Source organism: Monodelphis domestica, chromosome 8 (genome assembly GCF_027887165.1).
Source record: "Monodelphis domestica isolate mMonDom1 chromosome 8, mMonDom1.pri, whole genome shotgun sequence".
Taxonomy (NCBI): domain Eukaryota; kingdom Metazoa; phylum Chordata; class Mammalia; order Didelphimorphia; family Didelphidae; genus Monodelphis; species Monodelphis domestica.
This window is the reverse complement of record NC_077234.1, coordinates 11,365,376-11,391,430: the sequence shown is the minus strand read 5'-3', so window position 1 is coordinate 11,391,430 and position 26,055 is coordinate 11,365,376. Positions and strand designations below refer to the sequence as shown.

General features: G+C 47.9%; 1 protein-coding gene across 2 annotated transcripts in view; it reads left to right on the top strand.

Moving 5' to 3' along the window:
* The window catches only part of CROCC2 (ciliary rootlet coiled-coil, rootletin family member 2), a 109,357-nt gene extending 83,512 nt beyond the window's left edge, over positions 1-25,845 (top strand). The window contains exons 16-23 of one of the 2 annotated variants that reach the window (XM_056808008.1): positions 943-1,089; positions 1,778-2,008; positions 3,260-3,453; positions 6,558-6,685; positions 8,100-8,269; positions 9,275-9,454; positions 11,798-11,932; positions 25,355-25,845. In XM_056808008.1, coding sequence (XP_056663986.1) covers positions 943-1,089; positions 1,778-2,008; positions 3,260-3,453; positions 6,558-6,685; positions 8,100-8,269; positions 9,275-9,454; positions 11,798-11,932; positions 25,355-25,510 — 1,341 coding nt within the window. In that variant the 3' untranslated portion in view covers positions 25,511-25,845. Of the gene's footprint in view, positions 1-942; positions 1,090-1,777; positions 2,009-3,259; positions 3,454-6,557; positions 6,686-8,099; positions 8,270-9,274; positions 9,455-11,797; positions 11,933-25,354 lie in introns of those variants that run through there. The other variant, XM_056808009.1, reaches the window with a different exon arrangement.
* Positions 25,846-26,055: the final 210 nt, after the last annotated feature.

The following is a 26,055-nucleotide window of genomic DNA, read 5'->3' as shown; positions in this document are numbered from 1 at the left end:
GGCTTCCGTCCCTCCAGCCCGGCTCTCTCCTCGGGCCTTTGCTGGGCACCGGTTCGGACGCCTGAAGCCGGCTCTGTGGAGGGAGGCCTCATGCCAGGGCCGGCATCTCCTTCTAGTGCTGGACTGCCAGACCCTGGATCCGGGCATGGAAGGGGCTTCAGAAGACCTGAGGCCGGCCTCTTCCTCTTCCAGAGGAGGAAGCGGAGGCCCAGAGGAGGGAAGGCCCTTGTCCAGGGACACACCATGAGGGGGCAGACTCAGGTCCAGGCCCGCTCCTTTCACTGCCCTGCGAGAGGACCTGGGTTTGGAGTCTGGCCCTTGGGAGAACATCACTCTGAATGGAGCATCTCTCTCACACACACACACTTCCCTGAGATTGACTTTCTAGCAGGAGCTCAAATCCCAAAGGAACACCATCCTTCTCCCCACCTTCTGTGCCTCAGTTTCCTTCTTTGTACAATGAAGGGGCTGACCAAGAGGACTCCTTAAGTCCCTGCCAGCCTAAGACGGTTCTTTCGACACTCTTAAAGTCGTCAGCAGTGACAATGGATACAGTGTCTTAGTGCAAGGCAGGCAGTGAGGGGATGCTGGGCTCAGGACCCTGTGCCCCCCCCCCCCCCCGTAACATGAACCTTGTGTGGGGCCCTGCTGTGGGAAACAGGGAAGCCCTTTTGTTGTTTCAGTAACACAATCTCCTTGGACGGAGTCCAGGAGGGGGCACTGCCTTCTTCATAAATAAATACAGCCCAAATATTTGGGTTATAGAAACAGAACTGGCCTTGCACCGAATTCTGTCCCGAGAATCCAAGTCGGCAACACACACCCTCGGAGCTCCGAGCTAAGAGCCTCCACTGCTGGTCCCTTTGGATGAAGCTCTGGTTTCCCGTTTCCCTTCTGTGGGGACCCCCGAGAGTCCCCCGTGACAGTTTTCTCTCCATATAGGCAGAGGCCAACAGCACTGAACTGGAGTCCTTAATCACCAAGATGAGAGCTAAAGACACAGAACAAAAGGACTCCTTGGTCAAGATGGCGGCCCTGACGGAAAGTCTGGCTCAAGACAAGGTCAATCTGAACCGCTTGATCCTACAAGTAAGTAGGAAACCTGAAAGGCGCACACACGACCCCGTGACTGCTTCCACGTTTCCACTTGGAAACGTCCCATTATCTGTTTCTTTGAAAACCATAGAATAAGAGTCCGTGTGGAGAGCCCATCGGAAGACCCTTGGGCCTCCCCTAAGCCTCATGGCTACACCCGGACCAAAACACAAATGTGATCTTGGAAGACCAAGACTCAAACCCATGGCCTTTGGCAACGGATCCAGAGAACTTTCCGAATGCCAACCTTTCACCCTGCCTCCTTCCTCAAATTCCTTTAAAAGGGGGCGAGGCCATTCATTCCTCAATAAGAGATTATGGTGGAAATGCAGGGATTCTGGAGAGGCAACAGGAATCATTTCAGTTTATATTAAGGTGTAAATAGCTAAATTCATAACCTTCCCAGAGGGTAGCTTCGAGGAGGGGAAGGAGAAGAGGCAAGGGCCACAGAGAGAGAACGAAGAGCCCAGGGGAAGGTGGGCAGCAGAGCAAGAACTCCTCAACTCCCCCCTTTGAACCCAGGCTTACGCTTACAAAGTGGCAGAGCCTAGAAGGGTCAACATCGCCTTCTTTTGAATTAGGCTATATACCCTCCTAACCACTGTGTGCTTCAGTCGGGCTCTATAGACTGCAGTTCTAGATCACCCTAGACATTCTCCTTGTTTTTCTTTGGGCTGAGCAGCTGGAACAGGAGAAGAACCAGTGGCTAGAGCAGCAGTGGCAACTGGAACAAGAGGTGAGCCGCCTTCAAAATCAGATTGCTCATCTAGATCAGGAGCTGGACCACATCCAAAGAGAAAAGAAGGGTATGGATCAAAGCTTGCAGATGGCTGAGGAGAAAAGAGGGAACCTTGAGGAAGAGATGCTCGTGCTCCAAAAAGAGAAAACCCAACTGCATGAGCAGCTCATACAGGTGAGGGGAAAGTGTGCTGAGGTGCCCCAAGAACCAAAGGGACAAACTCTCAGAGCCTTGCAGATGGGGGGTTTTAGGTCCTTAGAGTCCACTTACTGTTCTTAATCTCTTAATTCTTGGCTTTTCTCCACATTTCAAAGCTAGATGTCCTAACATCCTTTTAGAGTTTCACACACGCAAGCACCCACACACTCTCACGCTTACCCTTTTTAAAAACCCATTTTTTTGCCTACAGGAGGGGTCTTTAGGTATGCTTTAAGAGTAGTTGAGTTTTCTTATCTGTCTTCATCATAATATTTTTTCCTGTGGCCTTATTTTAAAATACTATCATTAATTTCTGGTTGGGTGGATTTATCTACATTTTTATTCCAGCCCCTCATTTCATTTTTTTCTTTTTTATTATGAACTTAATCATCAACAAGTAGAAACATTTCAAAATACAAAGGGCAAAAAAGAAGATTATATAAGAGCCCATGGGCTTCCATTAGGTACAGTTTGTCTTTTTAAGTGCATATTAAATTTAACAACATAATAACAAAATTGTTTTGTTTGTTTGTGTCCCCTTTAAAATTTTTTTTTGTTTTCCTCTGTGTATTTTTAATGTTTTGTTGATGCTCTTTACTTCATTTTTGCGTCTCTATCAACACCCAATGACTCATTCTCCCAACAGAATTTCTTTGTAACAAAAAAGTATAATCAAACAAAAACAATCAACGTATTCACCCTGTTAGAAAATGTATGTTTCATTCTAAATCTCTAGTCCATCACTTCCCTGCCAAGAAGCAGGAGACATGCACATTCTCATTTTAGTTCTATCATATAACTTTATGTTATAAACTTGTGTCTGATATACAGTAAATCTGGGGTCTTGTTATCCAATTCACTCTCCATTTTCTTCCATTTTATGGGTGAGTTTAATCTATTAACATCTAATGTTATAATTGTTAAATTGTGTCTCCTTCCATCAAATTCTTGCATATTACTTTTTGTCTGTTAAAAACCACTAGGTCCTTGTAGTTCATTTTGTTTGAAACAGTCATATCTTTTCCACCCCCTTTTGAACTCTATTTTTTCTCTCTCTGTCCCTTGTTTTCCACATTTCTCTTTCATTTTTCTGTTCTTTACTTTTCTCTCACTTTCCCATTCTCTACTTTCATCTCTCCTTCCCATGCTCTTCACTCTTATTTTCTCTTCCCTGTTCTCCACTTTTATTTTTTTCCTTCCTTTGTCCTCCATTTTGAAATTTCAAAGGTAAGCTGTCAGAAGCATACTTTGGAAGGGCAACTAGACCAGAGCCAACAAGAGATACAGATGCAGGCTGATTCTCTCCAGCAAACAATACTTGAAAAAGAAGAAATAGCCAATGAAAAAACAAGACTTGTGGAGCAGCACACGTCCCTGGAAAAACAGAATCAAGTCATAGTGGAGGAGAGAGCTGCTCTCAGGTATTTTGACTTCTTCTCAGTGCCTAGATCACGACCCATCTCTTAACCAACAAAACTCCCAGAATGCTCAACTAGACTCTTGAACTTTCTCATGCCATCCCCTAATGATAGGGTTGGGAGAAACCTTAGACATTATTTAATTTGACACACTAAGGAAACTGAGTCTACTGGCTCACAGAGCATCTCTTCTAAAAGCTAGTCCAAAGAATTCCTACTGGTTCCCAGACATTTTGCATTCCTCCCCCTCACCTATTTCACATTCCAGTCAAACTGGCCTGCTTGCTGTCCCTAGTCGCTGACAAATGGCATTCATTTATTCTCTCCCCTCCAAGTCTTTGGGTATCCCATTCCTCATGTGTAGAATGCTCTCCCCCTCACCTCAGCCTCTTGAAACTTCTAGTTCCCTTCAAGGCTCAGCTCAAGCACCAGTCCCTTCACGAGGCCTTCCTCGATGCCCCACATTTCTCTGGGTATTTCCCATTTCCTTCTCTGCATATATTTAACATCTCCAATGGACCAGAGACCCTTGAGGGCAGGGACTAGCCCAGCGCCATGCACATAGAGAAAACAATCAGTGCTCATTGAATTGAATCTTCTTCTTTGTCAGCCCCTGCCAGGGAAGACATGCTCATGGCTTTGTAGCTCTAACCCAAGGGTTGCATTTGGCAAGGCTGCTGGGGGCTCAGCCCTCCTCTCACTCACACCCCAGTCCATATATCTGTAAAGCATGTACCTCTTGTCTACGGTCCTCCTGGGTGAGCTCCCTGCTCCTGCAGCAGGGTATCCCTGCCTCCCTGGCTAAGAAGGACCTTTCCTCTCCAGCCCCTTCCTAGAGCTTCTCCTTGCCTTGGCAAAGCTCTCGGAACTCAGAGCTTCCAGACCTCCTTTTCTCCTTCCTGCCCTGGGATGGTGACTATGGGTCTAGCTAGGATGGCCAGCTGACACTCTCTTTATCGTACTGGCTTCTCTGTTCCATGACTGTGGCCTGGTGTCTGGGCTCCCCCAGCCCAAGGCCATTGACCATTCCTCCCATCCTGGGTTCTTCTGCGCTGGCGAGTCTCTCCTTCTCCTAGAAATCTGTCCCTGTGTCTCTCTTGTCAGTAGGATGGGAGATAACAGATGCCCCTGGTCAGCATCAGCCCCTTCCTTCCTCCCTCTCCCTCCACCCTCCTCTGAGCCTCAAGCCTGTGACTCAGGAATCAAGCCCTTCCCCTTGGAGCTCACTGTCTAGACTCCAGGCTTCCCAGAAAACAAAAAAGATACCAGGCACATTCCAGGCATTGTGTGAGACACATCTCTGACCTCTGACAGCTCCTAGTAACTGGGGCAAGATCACGTCCTTCACCGCATTTTTATGAGAGGAAACTGAGGCAAGGGGCAAGGAGGAGCATGCAGCAGATCCCACAGCTGGATAGTAGTAGAGCAGGGTCTCAACTTAGGTCTCCCGGCTCCCAGGCTGCTAGAGATTTTTCCCCTTCCTTTTTTCTAAAAAGACTTCTTCCTCCTTGACTCCAAGGGTCCTCAGAGCTTGCCAGGCATGTGGTTTGGGAGCAAGAAGCCCTGATTGTGGCTCAGAAGACCTGAGTTCAAGTCCTGGTCAGGATGCTTTATATTTCTTTGACCGCATGTTGAAGCGTCCCACAGCTCTTGGAAATCTAAGGTCCTTGATAAATAGATGTAGGCACAAATCTGACTGTTTGTTATCCATATAACTGTCCTCAGGTGTACCCAGTGTGGGTATGATGTGTTCAAAGACACACCCACAGAGACAGAGTTAGCTGGAGTTTGTCACCTCCATATCCTTGGGCATACATAAAAGCCATGGGGACAGGGGGAGGCAATAGGTAAAGGGGCTCCCTGAGGTGAGAAACTTAGGAAAGCTCAGGGGAAAGAACATGGGATGAAGGGTCAGGTGGTGGGTTCCAGTTCTGCCCCCATGCTTCCTAATGCTGTGACCCTGTTCCAGGGCACCACCCTTCATCCAGACACCCAGTTTCACAACCTTGGAGCCCTCCCTGACGACATGACCTCATTTACACACTCCCAGACCCACCATGAGCCAAATTTCGTTACTTCTGCTTCCAGGAGGTCGTCTCTGTTTTCACAAGCTGATTCCAAGGCTGCCCCATCTCTCACCTCCATTGCCCTCCCTACTTCTAGTCTCTCTCTTCTCCCATCCATCCTCCAGCAGCTGCCAAATGGCAACTCTCGTCATGCCATCTCCCTGTCCCAAAAGCTTCCATGGCTCTCCACTGACTCCCAGCTCAGACACCTTAGCCCCTGGAGGTCCTTGCCACTCTGGCCTTTGCAGACAGACTGCACCTTCCTCGTGCCCTACTGGCTGTCCCCTTTGGACAACGTTCCATCTCCTGACTCCAGGCCCAGAATGCTCTCCCTCTTCCCCTCAGCTCTCCTCCAGCCTCAACTCAGGGGCATCTCCTAGATGAGGTTCTCCCCGATCCTCCAAGTTGTCAGTGCTTCCCCCAAGATGACTTTGCGCCTGTTTTTATGTGGTTCTCATTTATTCGTCTCCCTGAAGACAGAATCCCAGAGGAGAACGTGAGCCCCTTGAGGGCAGGGAATTGTTTCATTCTTATGTCTTCCTGAAAGGGGAATGCCATGTGACTGGAACCTTGAGTTGGCCAGCTTGGCAGAAATGTCAAAATGCATGAGGGGAAATCATGGGAAATCTATCGGAAAGCTCGAGCTGAGGAGTCTGTGTTATGCTCGAGACAATAATGATCAGCTAGGAATCAGGAAGACCTGAATTCAGATCTTGCTCCATACTCTTACTAATTATGTTATCCTGGGCAAGTCACAACCTCTATTTGCCTCCATTTCTTCATCTGTAAAATGGGAATAATAATAGCACTGCCCCACCCCAAGGCTATAGTGAGGTTCAGATGAGACATCTGTAAGGCATTGTGCAAACTGTAAAGACCTAGTAAGATGTCTATTATTGTTATCAGCTCTACCTTCCCTGCCCAGTTTGGAAGCTGAGCTTCTGTGATCAGCTATTTCAGGTCTGTCCACACTCTCACCAGAAGAGATCAGAAGGGAATTGCCTGGATTATCAGCTTTGCTTCTTTGATCCCCATCTCCAGGGCTGAGAAGGAGTCCCTGGAAAGCAACCTCTTCTCCACCCAGAAGCTGGTGGTTCAACTGGAAACCCAGAAGGAGCAGCTGGAAGAAGAATGTCAAAGATTGCTCCTGTCAAAGCAGGTGCTTCAAGGTGACTACTCTGTCTGTTCTCTGTGGGCTGGCAAAGAATCTCAGAGCAGGAATTGCCATCTACCATCCTTGACACTCTGTATGAAGACCTCCAGGGAGCAGGACCTCACTACCTCCTGAGGCAGCCCATTCTCCTAGAGACGGCTTAAGTGCTAGACTATTTCCCTGACATCAAGCCTTAACGTGCCTCTTTCCACATTCTTCCCCTTGTTCTCAGTTCTGCCCTGTGTGGGGGGTCAAGAAACATTAGACTAAGCCCTCTCCCTTCTGATCCCTGAAGACAGTTATCACTTCTCCTCCAAGCAGTCTCTTATCCAGGCTCCACCTCCCCAGCCGCTTCGACCAAGCCTAAAATGACAGGTTCTTCGATCTTCTTACCATACTGGTCACCCTCATCTAAAAACTCATGAGCCTCCTCAAATGTGGTCTGACCAAGGCAGGCTGTACTCTCCTCCCTTTCCAGATTCTGAGCCTTGATGGACTTTAACATTGTTGGTGCTTACTCAAGTTGCTTTCCACTGAGACCTTCACACCCTTTTTTCTCGTGACTTTCCTTCCAGCCACACCTAACCCCCATTCAGTACTTGTGCCGTTGATTTCTTGTGCCCTAGTATTGGACTTTACATTGATCCCTATGAGATTTCATCTTACTAGATTCAGCTCTGAATTCTAGTCTTTTGGGGTGAAAGATCTTTGGGATTTTTCCTCTGTTTATCAAAAAAACATATTTTATTATTATTATTCCAAGTATTTATAAAACCAAATCAAACAAAAATTTCCATATGTAAAGAGAAAGATTTCACACAAATGAAATCACAAATCTATGTTAAGCTTACTTTTCTTCATATGTACATAATAGATCCTGTCCACAAGTGTCCCAGCTCCTCCCCATCCTCCCTGAATCAAATAGGATACCATCAGGGAAGCCAACATATTCATATAAATGAAATCTTTCGTGTTTGATCTTTCTGCTCACTTTCTGGAGATAACAGTCTCCGTTTATTCTCCCAGTATTAGTTCTGTGGCTGGGTATAATGTTCTCCTGGTTCTACTTACTTCCCTGTTCGTTATCTTGGACAGTTCTTTCCAGGTATTTTTTAATTGGTCTGTTTATCATTTCTTATGGCACATTAGTATTCCATCATAATCATATGCCATATATACTATAGACTTTTCCTGAAGTCAGTGGCTTGGACTTGTTCTCCCCTGAAGTAGAAGAGTTGCCAATTTACTCCTCCTCCAGGGTCTATGGAATCAGTACCTCCCACCACCTCCACATAGCCTATGTGAGGAAGGATCTCCCAGGACCACCTTCATTCACATCATAAACCGCCATAGAGACAAGGAAGAAGAGCCACCAGGGTTGGAGTTGGGCATCAGGGGTGGTTCATCTTGCCAATCTTTTTCCCCCACAGTGGAAGTGGAGAGGACAAAAAACGAGCTGGAGACCCAAGAGACCAAGATGAAGTGGGAGGCAGAACTACTCAAGCAGCAGATGGCCCAAATGGAAGAAGACACTCAGCTTTCCCTCCGGAAACAAGCATTGTCTCACGGGGAAGACATTGGACGCCTGAGAAAAGAAAAGGTAACGTCCTCACCCTGCTCAATTCGGTAAGGGCATAGCATCCATCCTAAACTCACTACCTGCTCGGTCATTCAACCCAGCCTAATCTTCCCCATTCCTCCCAAGCTCTTCTCACCTCCTTTCTAGCATGACTTCTACCCCTGAAATCCAACTGAAACTGCCTTCATGTAGGTCAACAACGGCCTCCAATGGGCAAACCCAACAGCCTTCTTTCAAGTCTTATTCTCTGCAGCAACTCACACTGTGGACTACACCCCCCACTGGATATTTTCTCCCCCTTTGGCTTTCCCGTGCTTTCCTGACTTGTTCTCACATCTCTCCCTACTTCCCAGCCTCTATCACTGGTTCCTTATTCTCTCCCAAGGTTCTAGCTTTGGCCTTCTTTCCTTCTCTCCTTTAAACCAGGAATTTTCAGTCTGGGGTTTACAGAACCTAAAGAGGCCCGTGGATATATTTCAAGTGATCAGGTAACTGAGATAGTAAAAAGCAATCTTTGTTTTCTTAACTTCTAGCTGAAATTGAGGGTTCCCATCAACTCATTCAATTATGAAATTTAAAAAGCATGGATCTGAGAAGGGCTCCCCAGGTTTTCCTTGACTATGAAAGGAGTCCATGACACAAAAATGGCTAAAGAAGCCCTGGTCTACACTCTCTCACTCCTCTCTGCAACTTCTAGTCAGGTGCCTCATGCTTCTCTGCCTTGAATCCTGCCTGACTCTTCTGAAAACTAGACCCATGCCTCTGTCTCGTTCATCTCCCATCCAACATGCCCAAGCCACAGAATCAAGATTCAAACTCAAGTCCACTGACTTCAGATCCTGCCTTCTTCCCATTCTATGACTTTGACAAAAGTCACATTTCAGTGGCACACAAGTTAGGCTCCTGTCCTGCCCTCCTCTTACCTCAATTCCTACCTTCAGCTCTTTTCTAGCCTCAACACCTGCCTCCGTTCTTTTCAGCCCTAGAACTAATGATCTATCCTGCCATTTTGCCTCAACTCCTCAGGAGAGTCTGTGCCTGGCATTGACTGAAGAGAAGGAGGTTGCCATACACCAACTGATGCAGGAAAAAGAAGAACTGCTCTCAAAATATGAAGCGGAACGAGAAAACCTAAATGAAAAAATCCTCAGTGTGAAACGGGAGCGAGATGAAAGCCTTCTCCAAATGGAGCATGAGAAGCAGAAGGTGAAGAAGGACAGACCGATACTCATATTCTCTGCAATTCCACAAAGCCTACTGTGGGCAAAGCAATATGGTATCGTAGACCCAAGGCCGGTCTTGAAGCCAGGAAGGCGTGGGTTCAGTTCCTCAGATAGGTGATGGCTATCTCACCTGGAGTGCTCTCTAACTTTGTGCACCCCAGGCAAGTCTCTCGGGCTCTAAGTCCTGGAAGAACTGCTCATCTATATTGGGAATGGGATTTCCACACTGGGAATCTTGGTGAAATTGGTGAAATCACAGGTTTAAACACAACCTCTTCTCGCCCATCCTACCCCCCAAATGACAAAGGCAAGCCCTGAGTTAGGCACTTGGGACAAAAGGCAAAACCAACAAATGGTGCCTGCCCTCAAGGAGCTGACATTCTATAGTCTACTTATCTACTGCTTCTTTTTCCTAATTTTTAAAGAATTCCAGCCAGGAGCACTATGGTTAATGTCTGATCGCGAAGAATTGCCATTAGTCAAACCAGAAACCTTCCCACCAACTCCCAATATTCAAATCTGAGTAGGAGGGAACTCAAAGACCCTCTTAGTGGCAAGTGCAATGGCCCAGGCATAAGGTGAGAAGAACCTGAACCAGGGTGACAGCAGGTTCCCAGGAGAGATGGGGCCAACGTGAGAGATGTTAAGAAAGAAGAATCCCCAGGATGTAGAAAGCGCTTGGATAGGGGGGAGAGGAAAGTGAGAAGGAATAAAGGGCTAAAAATGACCTCTAGCTTGCAAGCCTGCGTTCCTGGGAGAACGATGGTACCTCCAACAGTCAAGAGGGAAGGTAGCAAGAAGGGGAGGGGAGGGGGAGACAGTAAATTCTGTTTTGTACACATTCTGTGTAAGGTGCCAGCGGTCAATCCAGGCTGCGATGGCTAATAAGCAGCTGGAGAAGTAAGACGACAGATCAGGAGGTTAGGGAGGGCTATAAGGGTCAGGTGAGAGGTGCTCATTGGATCCACAGGAGTCATTGGGATTACCAAGGGACATAGTATAGAGGGAGAACATGAGAAGGCCCAGCAGCACAATCTTTTTTAAGATCCAACGAAGGAGTATGCAGACAGGGAGCAGGAGAACCAGAGAAAGCAGGGGCAAGCAAATCCAGAAAGAAAAGAATATTGGAAAGAGAGCGATCCAGAGTGTCAGATGCTGCAGAGAAGTCAAGGAGGATAAGGATTGCGAAGAGGCCCCTGGCTTTGCTCCGTAAATATATCATTGGTAACTCTGGGAGGAGCTGTTTCAGATGAATGATGTGGTTGAGGAAATGAGGCAAAAGGATGTGGAGAGACCAGGTGTAGACCTCCTTCTTGTGGACATTAGCGGGAAAGGGGGAAGAGAGACAGAATCCCATTGAGTGAGGGTTTGTGGCGGCAGGATGGGGCACAGAAAGACATGTTTGGAGGCAGTAGGGAAGTAGCGGGTAGCTGGGAAGAGATTGAGAATTGGCGAGAGAGAAGGGATGAACGAGTGGGTAATCTACTGGAGAAGATGGGGGGGGCGGAAATGGGGTCACCACAAAAGAGGCATCAACAGTAAAAACTCCCTAAGAAGCAAAATGTAAGAGAACGGCTTGCCTTGGCATAGATGGGTGCTACGTCACCTATAACCAACTCCCATGGGTCTGAATCTGAGGGGCTTCTCCCAGGCCCGATTAAAATGGATAAAGATCATTTCTGAAACCCTGAGAACGGCTCCATTCACATTGAACCACTCCCAGATCTCGTGGGCTCAGGTCTGTTAAGACAATTATGTTTAGCCTTTCAGTGATTTTCCCTCCACTGTTCAAGGTAGCCTTTTAAAAAGCTCTTTTCTAAACGTGCCTTCTGTTATTTCTACCTGTCTGTGTTCAAAACTCAAGAGCGCAGCAGCGATTTCCTCAAGTTAGAGTTCCCCTTCTTCTGATTGTCTGAGTGACCTTGGACTAATCATCTCCCTCCTAGGGACCTTGGTTTCCTCATCTGTAAAGCAGAGGTCGGTAGTAGAGGAGCACGAGGGGGGTCCTTCCAGCCCGCACTCCTCGGATTCTCTCGTCTGAAGGCGGGCTCCCTCAACTCACTTGTGATCCAGAATTCCCAGGCAGTATATGCTTGCTTGCTTGACAAAGAGACTCCTTTATTTGGGTTCCGTTTCCTTCTCTTCTGGCTTTGGGGTCTGGAACCCTTATTCTGTTACTCTAGAGCACGATTGAACACCGAAGTGCATTCTCATGACTATCGTCCTTCCCTTCTCCCTTCAGAGGCTAGGTTAGTTTTTCTCTTCTGAATCACTTAAACACAGATCAAGAACCCGGTTTCCTCACCTGCTCCTTCATCACTTCTAGGCCTTATCTCTAAAGGAAACTGAGAAAAATGTGATGTATGAGGAGCTCCTCGAAACCCAACGGGAACTCGAGGATGCCAAGCTGGAGGCTGAACGAGTGAAGCAGCAAGCTCTGAGGCGGCAGGAGCAAGACAAGGTGAGCTCAGGCCACACGCTCCAGTTCTGCTTGGGCAACCCACTGGCTCTGCAAAATACAGGTCTGCCTTACAGAGAAAGGATGCTGATTGGAATATGGGCTAAGCCGGAGGGGAGAGCCCCAGGGGAGAGGCACTACACAGATTTCAACTCCCCACAAACGGTATACTTTTAACTTTGTCGCTCCTTGTTTTCCCACATTAGTACTAAGCATGGAAGCATAGAACCAAAGGTAGATGGCTGCTCCCAGAGTCAGGATGCCTTGAGTTCAAGTCCTACTTCTGATGCTAAGTGGCTGTGAGATTCTAGGAACGTCATTCTTAGTGATGTCAACCCCTACCACCGATTTTTAAAATGAGGTCTGTTATTTCACAAGCGTTAGTCTTCTCGCTATTAGAATGCAAACTTGCTGAGGGCAGAGACGTTTCCATTGTTGTGTCCAGGACTGGTACATGGTAAGCATTTAGGAATACTCAAAAATGCCTATGGATTGATTGAGTTATTGATTGATTCCATTTACAAGTCCCTTGAGGTTCTGGATCTTCGTTATATTTACTTGCATCTTCCATAATGTCCTAAAGAGCTCACTATCATGGTTTAAAGCAATGGTGGTGAACCTTTTCAAGACCTCAGAAACCGAGTGCCCAAACTGCAACCCGCATGCCCCATGTGAGCCCAGACAGGGGAGGGAGAAAGCACTGCCACTGGGCTGCTGGGCAGAGATGCTGGTGATGTGAGAAATGTCCTGAGGTGCCTGTGGAGAGGGGAAAGGGAGCAGCCCCCTCTGGCACACACCAGCATGTGTGCCATAGGCTTGCCAACATGGATCTAGACAAACAGACGTAAGTGCTTTGCCCAAGATCACACAGCTAGGAAGAGTCTGACACACATTAGGAGCTTTACAAGGTTTGATAACTGACTGAGTGATCCTCTAGTTGTGAGTGCTCTCTCCTGCTTAAAATGACTTTGTATTGCTTTTCTGGGGTTCACACTGTGTCCCCTCCCCCTCTCTCACCATGATGGGCTCCTTGAGGGAAGGGACAGTTGGGGGTTTTGACTTTGCATCCCTTGTGCTTTGCATGGTCTCTGGCACTTAGTAGAGGCTTAGTAAATGGTTATTGGATTGAAATGAATCCAAGAAAAAAGAGAAATAAATGTATGCATGAGATCACTTGGGTTTAACTCACTTGAGAGATCAGTTCAAAGGAAGTCACTGAACTGGAGGGGGTCATCATACTTTAAAGCAAACAGGCAATTACAAAAAGATTTTTTTTTTAATCCAACCCGAACACATTTGAAAAGCATTTGAATTGGAAAGACTACTTAGAAACCACAAAAGGACCCAAATAAACAAGCTCCATTCCCCACACTGCGATAAACAAAAGCCCCAACTTTTCCAAACACTCTGGGCCAAGGAGAAGAGGCTGCTCTCCAATGGCGGTGAGGCGTCCTGGGCACCTGAAAAGCCTCTCGTTTCCTTCTCCATCTTTAACCCTTTGGGGTATCCCAGCCCCAGCCTCCTGAAAACGACTCTTCGGAGCCTCCTCACCTGCATAAGCTCTCTCAGTGATCTCAATACCCATGGAAGGTGGGTAGCACAAGTCAGAATTTTCCTGTTTTCTAACAGAGGAAACTGAGGCTGAAGAGGTAGGGTGGTTTAGGGAAAAGAGGCTTGGAGCTGGAATCAAAAAGACTCAAATTCAAATCCTGATACTTGCTAATGGTGCAGTCCTGGGCAGGTCAGTCTCTCTAAGCCTCAGTTTCCTCATCTGTAAAATGATAAGAGAAGCCTTGAAGTGAGGGAAGGGTGCGTGATCGCCCTTCCTGCCTAGAGCCATGAGAGGCAGATTTAGGTTGAGTGGTGAGGGAAGCTCTGCAAGCTTGGAGCTGTCCAGAAGCAGAAGGAGCTCGGGGCCCACTGAGTCACGGGGGTCTCCAGGTGAAGGCTGTGTGACCCCTTGTCCAGGCCTGGGTGGAAGGCACCATGGTCTCTTCCAGCAGCCTCTGTGAACCTGGGTCCTCTGGGAGGGCACCGTAGTGGCACGAGCCTGGAATATGCCAGCTTCGGACCCTCTTTGGACATCCTCATCTTCCAAAGAGTGCAAGGCCTGGGTCAGACAATCTTGGAAAGCCCGCCCGTCCTCTGTACGAGCTCAGGAGCCAACCCCAGGGCTCTGGCCATGACCAGCCTGCCCGAGCAGGAGAAGCTTTGCCCGGTGTCCAGCACAGACGAGCACCCGAGAGGAACACCACCCAGGAGGTTCCAGTGGACCCTGACCTCCCTTTCTGCCATTCCCTCTTCACACACACGCCCAGTGCCCTGCCTATACCCTGCCTCCATCCTCGAGCCTGGATCGTGGCCTTCATTTTGTCACTCCTGTGTGCCAGACACTGTGCTAAGCACTGGAGGTCCCCAAGGGAGCCTCCTCCTGATCGCCCATCATTGCCTCCTCTTGCCTAACTCTTCCCACAAATCGCTGCTTCCTCTGCACTAATTTACCATCCTGCAATTATAGATGAAGAGCTGGAATGGACTTCAGAGGCCCTTTTACAGATGAGCAAACGGAGGCCCAGGGAGGCTATTTGCCCCCAGGGTGAGGATTTGATCCCAGATCCCTGGGGTGGACAGAAGAAGGCGGGTGTCCAGACCGCCTGCCCTGGCTTATCTGGAGGGGAAAGAATGTTGCAATTGGGTGCTGGACACGGATGCTGCGGCTGAGTTTCCTCATCCAGTTCCATGCTGGGCCCGGGATCGCGGGTCCTTGGGGAATCTGGTGTAGCCTGCAGCCCAGCAAACGAGTTGTTGGCCCCAGAAGAAGAGCAGCCAAAGCCCCAGCGGTCTTGCCTAAGAGCTCTGATTTCCTGGAGCCCTCCGGCCCGCTCTGCATGGAATCCCGGTGGCCCGAGCCCAGAGGGTGACCTTTCAGGCGGAGGCTCGCGCCCTGCCTCCCTCCGCCCCTGAGATTTCCCAGTTGCTGACAGGACGGTTTACAGCTTTGTTTTTTATCCTTTCGTCCCATTTTCCTTGGCCGGCCCGGCTCCGTGTCGCCCCCGGCACAAGGCTAATGAGCCCTTTGAGATGGAGCCCTCGGCCCCAAGTGGAGCTTTCCTGGCAGCCAGAGTTCTCTTTTCACTGGCTTTGGCATCGCTTGCCGGGCTCTCAGCCCACTAGCTGCTCGCTGGGGGCCTTGGACCCGGACGCCAGGGTCCCGTACCACTCCGGCTTTGAACGTGGAAACTCTAAGCCCTGAGAGAGGAGGAAGGAGGGAAGAGGAAGCCAACCCAGCAGAGAGAGGAGGCGGCTTGGAGGGGCCAGAGCAAGGTAGAGGCCCAGGAAGCCCGACTCTCCCAGGCTCTGTGGGCGCCTGTGAGGCCCGAATTGGGGGATCCAAATGGTAGACCAAGCCAGGATCCCTGAAATGCTAAGGATTCATCAACTATGGCGAAGACGGAAGTTGTGTTTCCAGCAAAGATGGAAGCTTGGCCATCCTCCTGGCTCATTCTACGGGAGGCTCCTCTGGTTTTTTAATCCCTTATCCGTCCTAGAATCCCTACTGCGTCTTGGTTTCAAGGCGGAAGAGCAGGAAGGGTTAGGCAATGGAGATTCAGTGACTTGCCCAGGGTCACACAGCTAGGAAGTGTCTGAGGCCACATTTGAGCTCCTCTCTCTAGGCCTGACTCTCTGTCCACCGAGCCATCCGGCTGCCTCCTGGCTCGACCACAGAGTCTCTGTGTGATGATGGGCAGATCCCGTTATCGGTCCACGTCTCAGCTCCCCCACCAACTCACCGAATTAAATCATTTGTGTGCCTCTTTGAGCTGTAGGATCATAGGCAAAGCTGGAGAGGGACTTGGGAGTCTTTGAGCCCAACGGCCTCATTTTGCAGATAGGGAAAGTGAGGTCCAGAGAGGTAATTCGCCCAAGGCCCGACGGGTGGTGACTTCAAAAAAAGCGGACTATATTATCCATCTATCCCAGAGGATTCAGGCTGGGTCTGACAGTCCCTTGCTTGCATGGCCAGACGTGACAGCTAATAGGTAAAGACCTAAAGAAATAGTCCTCAAATGTGTCCTCAGACACTTCCTCACTGGGTGGCCCTGGACAAGTCACCTAACCCTCATTGCCAACCCTTACTGCTCTCTGCCTGGGAGCCAGTCCTGATTCCAGGGTGGAAGGTGAGGGTTTAAAAAGAAACAAAGACATAGACCCGGCCCTGTTAGTCACCAGCCAGGTGCCTCTGCGAAATGAAGAGGAGCACGTTGGGCTCTTCCTTCTCTGCTGACATTCTGTGATTCTCCATCCTAAAAGCAAGGGGGATGCCCCGGACCTTGACTCTGACAGTCCAGGCTGACCATCTGGAGTGAGCAGAGGCCGTCGTTCCCAGCCCTTGTCTCCAGAGACCTAACTTTACCCGGAGTGGCTGCCTCAAGTCCTCCCCCAAGTGATGTCCTATGACATACACGTGTTCCTCCCCCTTCCCTCTCCCAGACAAGTCTGCATCACTTTGAGCTCATCTTGAATCCTGCCTCCCTGAACCACTCCATCTCTGCCTCCAAGGTCTAGTCATGCTGGGGGCAGCTCCATCCCTCCAACCTCCCCCTCTGAGGAGCAAACTCATCCCTAGAAGCTCCACTAAGGAAGTAGCCACCCCCTACCCCCAAGCCCCCTTGTCCCCTGGGTCAGCCCCTGGCTCTCTAATCATGGGCGCCATTGCTCTCTCCCCATTTCCCAGCTTCCCTTTCTGGGTTGTCGTTCCCTATTTGTATATAAGCTCCTTGAGGGCAGGGACTGTTCAGTCATTTTAGTTTTATTTGTATTCCTGACTCTTCCCACGGTGCCTGGCACATAGTAGGTACTTAATATAGGCTCAATCTTTGTCTATTTCTATATCTAAATGATGCCACTCAGCAAATGTTGATTCAATGAGACTGATTGGGTGCCCTGTGTGTGCAGGCTACTGTGCTGGATGTTTGGGAACAATAAATGGGGCAGCTAGGTGGCTCAGTGGATGGAGAGTCAAGCTAGAGAGTCCCAGAGGTTCTGAGTTTAAATCTGACCTCAGATACTTCCTAGCTAGATGACCCTGGGCAAGTCATTTAACCCCCATTGCCTAGCCCTTACTGCTCTTCTGCCTTGGGACCAATACCCAGTAATGATTCTAAGACAGAAGGTCAGGGTTTAAAAAAGAAAAGACACATTCCCCTGCCTCATAGAACTTCTAATCTAACAGGGAGAGAAGACACACACAATTAGCTCTAATATGTGAGAGCTCAAAGTATTGTGAGACCTAGAGAGTAAAAGCCATTATTTGTTATCGTCCAGTTGTTCTAGTTGTCCGACTCTTCATGACCCCATTTGGGGTTTTCTTGGCAGAGATACTGGAATGGTTTGCCATTTTCCTTCTCCAGTTCATTTTTCAGATGAAGAAACTGAGGCAAATGGGAATAGATGACTTGCCCAAAGTCACACAGCTAGTAAATGACTAAGGCCAGGTTTGAACTCATGAAGATGAGACTTCCTGACTTCCTGCACCTCCTGCACTTTGTTCTGTGGTGCTACCTTTTGGGCTACCCCAAAAGCCATTCTAGATGGGGTCAGTCAGAGAAAGCTTCTTCAAAATGGTGTCCTTCGAGCTGGGCTTTCGAGGAAAGATGTGAATTGAACAGATGAGATTGGGCCGAGGCAAGGGCATTCTGGGCATGAGCAAATCCCAGGTGAGCAAATCTATAGATGTGGGGAAATGATGGAACACAGAGAGGAAACAGCGAATGGCTTAGTTTGACTGGACAATAATGAACCTTTCTATAGCATTTTAAAGCTTTAAAAGTGCTTCACAGAGATGGTTTCATTTAAGCCTTGCAACATACCCGGGAGGCAAATATTCTAGGTATGGTTATGTCCATTTTACAGATGAGAAAACTGAGGCTCAGGGAGCCTACATGACCTGCCTTAGTCACACAACTAAGAAATGTCAGGGACGGGATTTGAACTGAGATCTTCTTGACCCCAATCGAGCCCTCTGTCCTTGGGCTCCACTACTTCTGACATAGAAGGCATGTGGAAGAAAGTAATAAGAGATAAGGCAGGAAGAAGAGGGAGGCACCAGTTTGTGGAAGAACTGTCATGCCCAACTATGGTAGCTGGGATCCACTGCAGGCTTGTGAGAAGATGAGTGACTTGTTCAGATCTAGGCCTGGGGGAAGCATCTGTTCTGGGAAGAACATAGGAACCTGAATCGAGCTGGAAGAGATTCAGAGGTCACCATCCAAGCCCCTCATTCTGAAGATGAGGAGACTGAGGAATGGGAAGTTAAGTCCCTCGGGCAGGCTCACACAGCTCACCAGGGTCTCGGGCGGCATAAGAGCCCAGATCTTCCTGATTCCTGGCCCACTCTACCCATTGCTTCTTCGATAGTCTAGTTTTAGGTCTAGACTCTTCCATTTCAGGCCACTGGAGGCAGGGAGCGCTCATATTCCATTTAGTTCTGTCCAGTAGCCACTCATAAGGCACCTTTCGTGTTCCAGGCACTGTGCTAATGCTAGGGAATCAGTTCCTGCCTTCAAGGAGTTTCCATTCTATGGTGGCATGGTGCCATAGGGAGGGGTGGGGGGAGTTATGGGGCCGGGCTGGTTACAGTGTGCCATCCTCCCCCAGGTCGACTGTGCCTCACCCCAAAGCTGGGCTCAATTACTGCAAAAATGTTTTATGTCTGCAGAAGGAAAGACCATAAAGGCTTGGGTCCTATGCCTTTCACATGCCATCCACCTATCAACTGTTAGAAAGTTTCTCCTTAGACTGAGCCAATTATCTTCCTCTTGGCAGCGTCTACCTGGTTCTGCTCCCTGAGGGCTATCAGAGCAAGTCTCCTCCTTCTTCCACATTATAGTAGTGCCTTAGCCAGATATTGCCTGTGTGACCCCGTGCCTCAGTTTTCTCATCTGTAAAATAAGGAATTTGGCCTCTGAGGTCCCGTTCAGCTCTCAATCTAATAACCTGGGAGCCCAATCCTTCAGATGCTTGAGGACAAATGGCATTAACATCCCAAGGAAGTCTTGCCTTCTCCAGGCTGAAGGATCTTCCATTCTTCCAACTGATCCTGGTGGAGCCAGGTTTGGAACAGCCCTGCTCTCCTGGTCACCCGTTACCGATCGATATTCTTCCTAAAATCTGGCCTCCAAAACTGAGCAGGATACTCTGACGTCATCTGGCCAGGTGAAGGGATGGAAGGACTTTACTCACCCCGTTCCCAAATCTCTGTATCTAGGAAGGCGGCCTCAGATCACCTTAACTTTGCTTGGCTGCTGTCATGTCAAGATCTTGACTTGTACCCAGCTTAGCCCAGGCTACTAAACCCCCAGATTATTTTCACATGGACCAGAATTCCTGTTCTTGAATAGCTGATTTTTCTAAGCCAAGTTGTAGGACTTCCTATTCATCCCTATTAAATTTAGCCTTCTTAGATTCCTTCCATCACTCTCGCCTTTTGTGATCTATTTTAATCTCAGCTCTGTTATCCAAAGCTTTAGCTATTTCCTCCAGCGCTGTCATCATCAGCTTCATAAGGGTATTATCTGTCTCTGCCTTGATCCAGATCAGCATAAAAAATGTTGAACAAACAGGGCCAAGGACAGAGCCAATGGAAAATCTCTACCAGAGGCTTCTCTCCATTGATCTTCACTCTTTGGGTCCAGCCACTCAGCCATGAAACTGTCAGCCAGCTGTATCTCTCCATACTATCCCTACAAATACCTTCCGATCTTTTGTCAGACAGCTTCCTGTAACAAAGGCTTCTTGTATCCATGGTGTTCCTCTGCTCTTCCTGTCTAGTAACCCTATTGGAGAAGGAAATGAGAATAGTCTACCCTATTGAAGAACCCATGCTGGTTCTCAGTGCTCACCTCTGGCCCTTCCAGTCATCACAAACCATCCCTTTAACGATACAGACTAGAATTTTACCAAGAACCAAAGTCAAAATCACCAACTTGTTGTTTGAAAAATCTACCTTCTTCCCCTTCTTGCAAATCATTTTTTTTTTCATCTCAAGTCCTTCAGTAACTCATGCTAGCCACAATTTATGGATCAGTATTCTCATCTGTAAATGATTTCGGTCCCCTGGGAGGGAAGAATCCTTTGGAAATGACCATCTCTCCATCTCACTAATCATCACAGAACTTCAGCTACTCGGTAAGACGCGGTGATCACCTCAGCCAACCCATACCTGGGAAAGAATCCCTCCAGAACAGCCCAACAGATGACCACCATACCTTTAGAGGCCACTCCTTCTAGAGGCAGCCCTTTCAATTCTGAGGCAGCTTTAAGTCTTACAGTAATAACTCAGAGGAATCTGAGATAATAATCATAATAACTAATATTTATAGAGTGCCTACTGTGCACCAAGCACAGAGTTAAGAGCTCAACCCTGGGAGGAAGGTGCTATTCTACCCTTCTTGAACAGATGAGGAAACTGAGGTGAATAGGTGGTTAAGTGATTTACCCAGGGTCACACAGCCAGGGAGTATGTGAGGCCAGAATCTGAACTCGGGTCTTCTTTTTTTTTTAATATTAATTAATTTAGACTATTTTTCTATGGTTACAAGATTCATGTTCTTTCCCTCCCCTCCTCCCCCATCCTCCTCCCATAGCCGATGAGCAATTCCACTGGCTTTTATATGTGTCATTGGACAAGACCTATTTCCATATTATTGATAATAATTGCACTAAGGGTGATCGTTTAGAGTCTATATCCCCAGTCATATCCCCAATCGACCCATGTGATCAAGCAGTTGTTTTTCTTCTGCTTTTCTGCTCCCACAGTTCTTTCTATGGGTGTGGATACATTCTTTCTCATGAGTCCCTCAGAATTGTCCTGGGTCATTGCATTGCCACTAATGGAGAAGTCCATCACGTTCGATTATACCACAGTGTATCAGTCTCTGTGTACAATGTTCTCCTGGTTCTGCTCCTCTCGCTCTGCATCACTTCCTGGAGGTCGTTCCAGTTCACATGGAATCCCTCCAGTTCATCATTCCTTTGAGCACAAGAGTATTCCATCGTCAACATATACCACAATGTGTTCAGCCATTCCCCAATTGATGGGCATCCCCTCATTTTCCAATTTTTGGCCACCACAAAGAGGGCTACTATGAATATTCTTGTACAAGTCTTTTTCCTTATTATCTCTTTGGGGCACAAACCCTATGCTATGTGCTATGGCTGGATCAAAGGGCAGACAGTCTTTTAAAGCCCTTTGAGCATATGAACTCGGGTCTTCTTGATCCTAACCCCAGTGTTTATCCATGGAGCTCCCTAGCTTTTCCTAAGCTCTCAAAAGCATCTCAGTCCACCTCTGCCTCCCCACCCTGTCTGGCTCTCATCCAAATACTCCCATCAATTTGTCCCAGGGGGATCCTCCCACATGGTGAAGGTCCTCCTCTTTTTCTCCTGAAAAGGATCATCTAAATCAATTTGCCTGCTGACAGCTTCTTTTCATTGTTCCTAGTTCTGCCTCAAAGGGCCAAATGGAACAAGCTTGACCTGGCATCCACATAACAGCTTCAGATGCTTGAAGACAGTTATCATGACCTCCCTGAGCTTCTCCACTCCACCTCAAACTCAGAGCCCTAAGAATTTCCTTCCTAAACAGGGCATGCCCAGAACCTATCAATACTCCCGATGCCATCTGAGCAGGGCAGAGGACGGGGGATGGCTACCTCCTTAATCCTGGACTCTTTGAACCCAGCTCTGGATGGTGCGATCCTTCTGAAACACCGTATCACACTAGGCTCTGGAATGTCAATTCCTTCTTAGTCATTGTGGCTCTGCCCTTCCCTAGCAACAAGCCAAGAAGAATTTATGAAGTGCTGACTAGTGCCAGGCAGAAAGAAAAACAATGCCCGCCCTCAAGGAGCTTACATTCTGCTGGAGTCCAAGTCTAATATTCGATAGTAGAGGAAACAAAGCCAAGGGATAATTGGTTTGGCCTGCCTTTTGGCCGCCATCTTGTGTTCTTTCTAATCCCCAGCCCATCTTCCTGGAGGAGTAATCCTTGTCCTCTCTCCTTCTCCTTGTTTCCAAAACAGTTTCACATCCCTACATGTTGCTCACCAGGTCGAGCTCATCCCAAGTTTTAGCTGCCCGGCCCCAGTCTCCTCTTTTCTGTTCACTTCCCATATTACCTGTGCTTGTTTCCAGCTTCCATCTGTAGGTTCTGAAGAGTTCATGAGTTCCCTGTGCGTCCACATCTCTTCTCCCTCAATGGAATCATTCCCAGTTTTGTTCATAATTGCTTCCCAGCCCATCTGGGCTAGCTCTTCCCTCGGTCATGAGATCCCATGTATTAGAACCCTATAAGAATGGCTCTCCCAGTGCTTCTAACAAGCACTAGGCCTCAAGGAATGGTGTCCCATCATCCTGGGACCTCTCCAACTTAGGCCATGTCTCTCCAACAGCCAGTGGTCTCCATGAGGGTCCCAGCCAATTCCTCTTGCCTGTCCAAAGGTCCTACATGTTTGAGCATCACAGAAGAAGTATAGTTTGGGAGACCCGCGATCCGGTGAGGGGAAATAACAGCATGAAACTTAGTGAGGATAAAATTGAGATTTCACATTAGGGAACATTTCTCCACAATAAGGTCAATTAGTCTGGAATAACCTCCCAAGGACAGAGCTGGAATCTCAGTCGTTGGAGTTATTCATACTTGGTCTAGACAATCCATGGGGGATTGTTCGGTAGGGAGGGATGCTTCCTTGGCAAGGGGGGTGGGGTGGGAGTAAAAGGGGCCTGAATGATGTAATAGGTCATGTTCCATCTCTACCTTTTACGATTCTCTGAATTCCAGGCAGTTCTCCTTGAAAAGCAGGAAGGAAAATCTGGGGTTGACCAAAGACAATGGGGGAAACCAATCACTTTGTCCTTTTCTTCAATCCTGGAAGATCTGAGTCACATGGCCCATTGCCCAAGCTCTGGGCTCACTTGGCCCCACGTGCAATCTTCCGTTACTATCGATGTTTAGATACTCTCGGTATGCCCTGGGCTCCCACTCAGCTGGCATATCCCCTCATAATTCAGCTCCATAAAACAAATATTTATGACACACCTGCTTGGGCAATAAATCAATCAACAGGAAGCATTTATTAAGGGCCTCCTTTGTGCTCCCTGCTGCTAAGAGAAATACAATGAAGGGAACAATCCCCTCTCACAAGAGCTTACATTTTAATAGGGGAGGCAGCAGCAGAGAATCGATTGAAAGAAAATTAATCCAAGGGAGTTGGGGGAAGGAGACCTTTAAAGTGGGGAGAGGCTTCACATAGAAAGTAGGGCTTGAGCTGAGCTGGGAAGAAAAAGGGGAACTCTCTCTCTGGGGCAGAAGTGGGTAAGAGGGTGCACTCCAGGCATGGGGCACAGCCAGGGCAAGTGCAAGGAGGTGAGATACATGTGTGAGGAGCAGAGAGAAGGCTCGCTCTCCAAGTGTAGGAAGAAGAAAAGTGTCCAGTGAGGCTGAGAAGAGGTGGGAGCGAGGCTATTAAGGTTAAGGAGGTCCTGGGAGTCCTCAGATGCTCGGAGGGGGCCAGGATTGTCTCGATTTTGCAGATTCCTCTAACTCTTCAAAGCCTGCTCATCCTGCATGATTCCTGTCCCTGCCCTCCAAAGACTTTGCATGGGATCCGCCCCATATGCTTGGTGTCACACACAGAAAATCAGCAGCTGGGCTGTCCATTGGTTACCCTTTCCCCCATAACTGATCTCCTTTTCCTCTATATTTTCACAATATTTTATTTGAAATGGACGGCTATCTACTTTCACCTACCTCCTTTCCTTGGCTCTTGACCTGGAGTCAGGAAGCCCTGAATTCAAATCCTACCTCAGACATTTACTATCTGTGTGACCCTGGGCAAGTCACTTAATCTTTGTCTTAGTTTCCTCTTCTATCACAGGAAGATAATGAAGATCAGTCAGTCAACAATGTATGTGCCAGGGTTCATGCCAAATGCTAGGAATACAGACACAGAATCCCTGCCCTCAAGGAGGTCACACTCTAATGGGGGAAGACGACCTAGAAGAGGGGATGTAAATGCTAGATCTCATCATTCTACCCTTCAGAGGAGACAAAGACGAAATGAGATCTAGCCCTTGCCTTCAAGAGCTTGTGATCCAATGAGTTTATATTGTAGGACTACCTTCCCTCTTCCTACCACGTATGATATCATCAGTGGAGGGAGCTCCAGGAGGAAATCTTCTCTGCCAATGCAGATCTGTAGCTATTTTGAGGGAGAGTAGCTACTTGGAGCACTCAGAGGACTGACTTGTCCAGTGTATTACAGAGGCAGAATCTGAACTCAGGTCTCCCTAACTCAGAGGGAGCATACCTCTTTGTCCACTACCCAACATGGTGCCTATCGAGGTTACTAATGGAGACACCCTCATGGAATCCTGCAGGCCAGCAGGGCTGATAGAGGGTTAGAGATTGGAAGGGTCCTTAGAGGTCCCCTTCATTTTACACCTGAGACAACTGACCCACCCCCAACCTTTCCCAAATCCCAAGAAAGGGAAGGACTTCCTTGCCAAAGGTCACAAAGCCAGAATTCGAATCCAGAATCTTTGACTCCAAACTCAATGCTCTGTCCAAGACACTTCCAAGACCCAACACTGTGAGATGATTTGCCTCACATCACAGAAGGGTCAAGGGCAGATTTTAATTTTTTTCTATCTCTCTTATAAAAAAATAACTCTTGCTTTTTGTCCTACTAACAACTCTAAGACAGAAGGACCAGGGCTAGGCAAATAGGGCTAAATGACTTACCCAGGGTCACATAGCTAAGAAGCATCTGAGCCTAGGTCCTTCCAACTCCAGAACTGGTTCTCTATCCACTGAGCCACTCAGATCTCTCAATGACATTTTATTAAATTCTTATCTTCAGTCTTGGAAGGGATTCAAAGTATTCATTCCAAGGCAGAAGACCGGTAAGGGCTAGGCAATGGGGTTCTGTGATTTGCTCAGGGTCACACAGCTAGGAATTATGGGAGGTCAGATTCTTTTTGAATCTTTGCTAAAGGCAGGCTGTTGGGTAGAGTTGGATGGAGAGGGGCACATTCAGAAACAGATATGACCTAACAACAGAGAGCACCAACCAAAAATGAAAATAACAAAAAGAACTGGGCGGCACTGGAGTTTGACCAAGACCTTCTGGTACCATATCGAGTGCTTTTCCCACAACTCTGACGCATCATTCTGTTTGCTTTAAGCCAAAAGCAGTTGGGCTACAGAGGCATGAGACCCTTGGACAAGGGGCCTCCCCTGTCCCCAATCCTCCCTAGCTTTCTCCAAAAAGAAGAGCCCTTCCCATCCCCACCTCGAGCAGAAGCAGCTCGATGCCACACTTCAGAGACATCCCATCTTCTCTCCTTCCTGCTCGTCCTTCACAGAACACGGTAGCCAGAATTGGCAAAGAGCTGAAGGCCTTCCAAGTCCAGTTTGACGCTTCCATGGAGACCCACCAGGAAGAGGCCAAGGCTTTGAACCAGAGAATAAAGGAATTGGTCAGAGAGAAGAGCACCATTGACAAAGAGGTGAGTGAGTGAGTTCCTCTGCCTGGTAGAGAGTCCCCCCCTTCCCATGATGAATGAAAAGGTGGCAGAGCTGGTGAGTGATGGAGAATAGGTCAAACTAGGGTAGCGCAACAGGACCCTTGTCTTAGGGCCCTGAAATTTAAGAGACCCCCACATTCAAAACAGAGTCCCTTCAGTGGTATGAAAATAGTTGAATTTGTACCTATTTAGCAAAATAATTCATGTGGAGACTGAGCACAGAGCAAAGCAAGCCATCTTCCACTTTATTTCCTTTATGAGGTTTTTACTGTATGTGTGATATGTGTCTTCGATCATGACATGAGTAATATGGAAATATACATGGCATGAAAGTACTGATAAAACCTATATCGGGCTCTTTACGTCCTTGGGGAAGCAGGGGAAGGGAGGGAGGAGAAAATCTGATTCCTAAAATGGCAGAAGACAATTGTCAAAAGTGGTTCCCATGTGTAACTGAAAAATAACGAAATGTTAAGAAAATAACATTGGTTTAAATAAAATCATCCAGTACGTATTAGATGATTGGAAAGCAAAAGTGA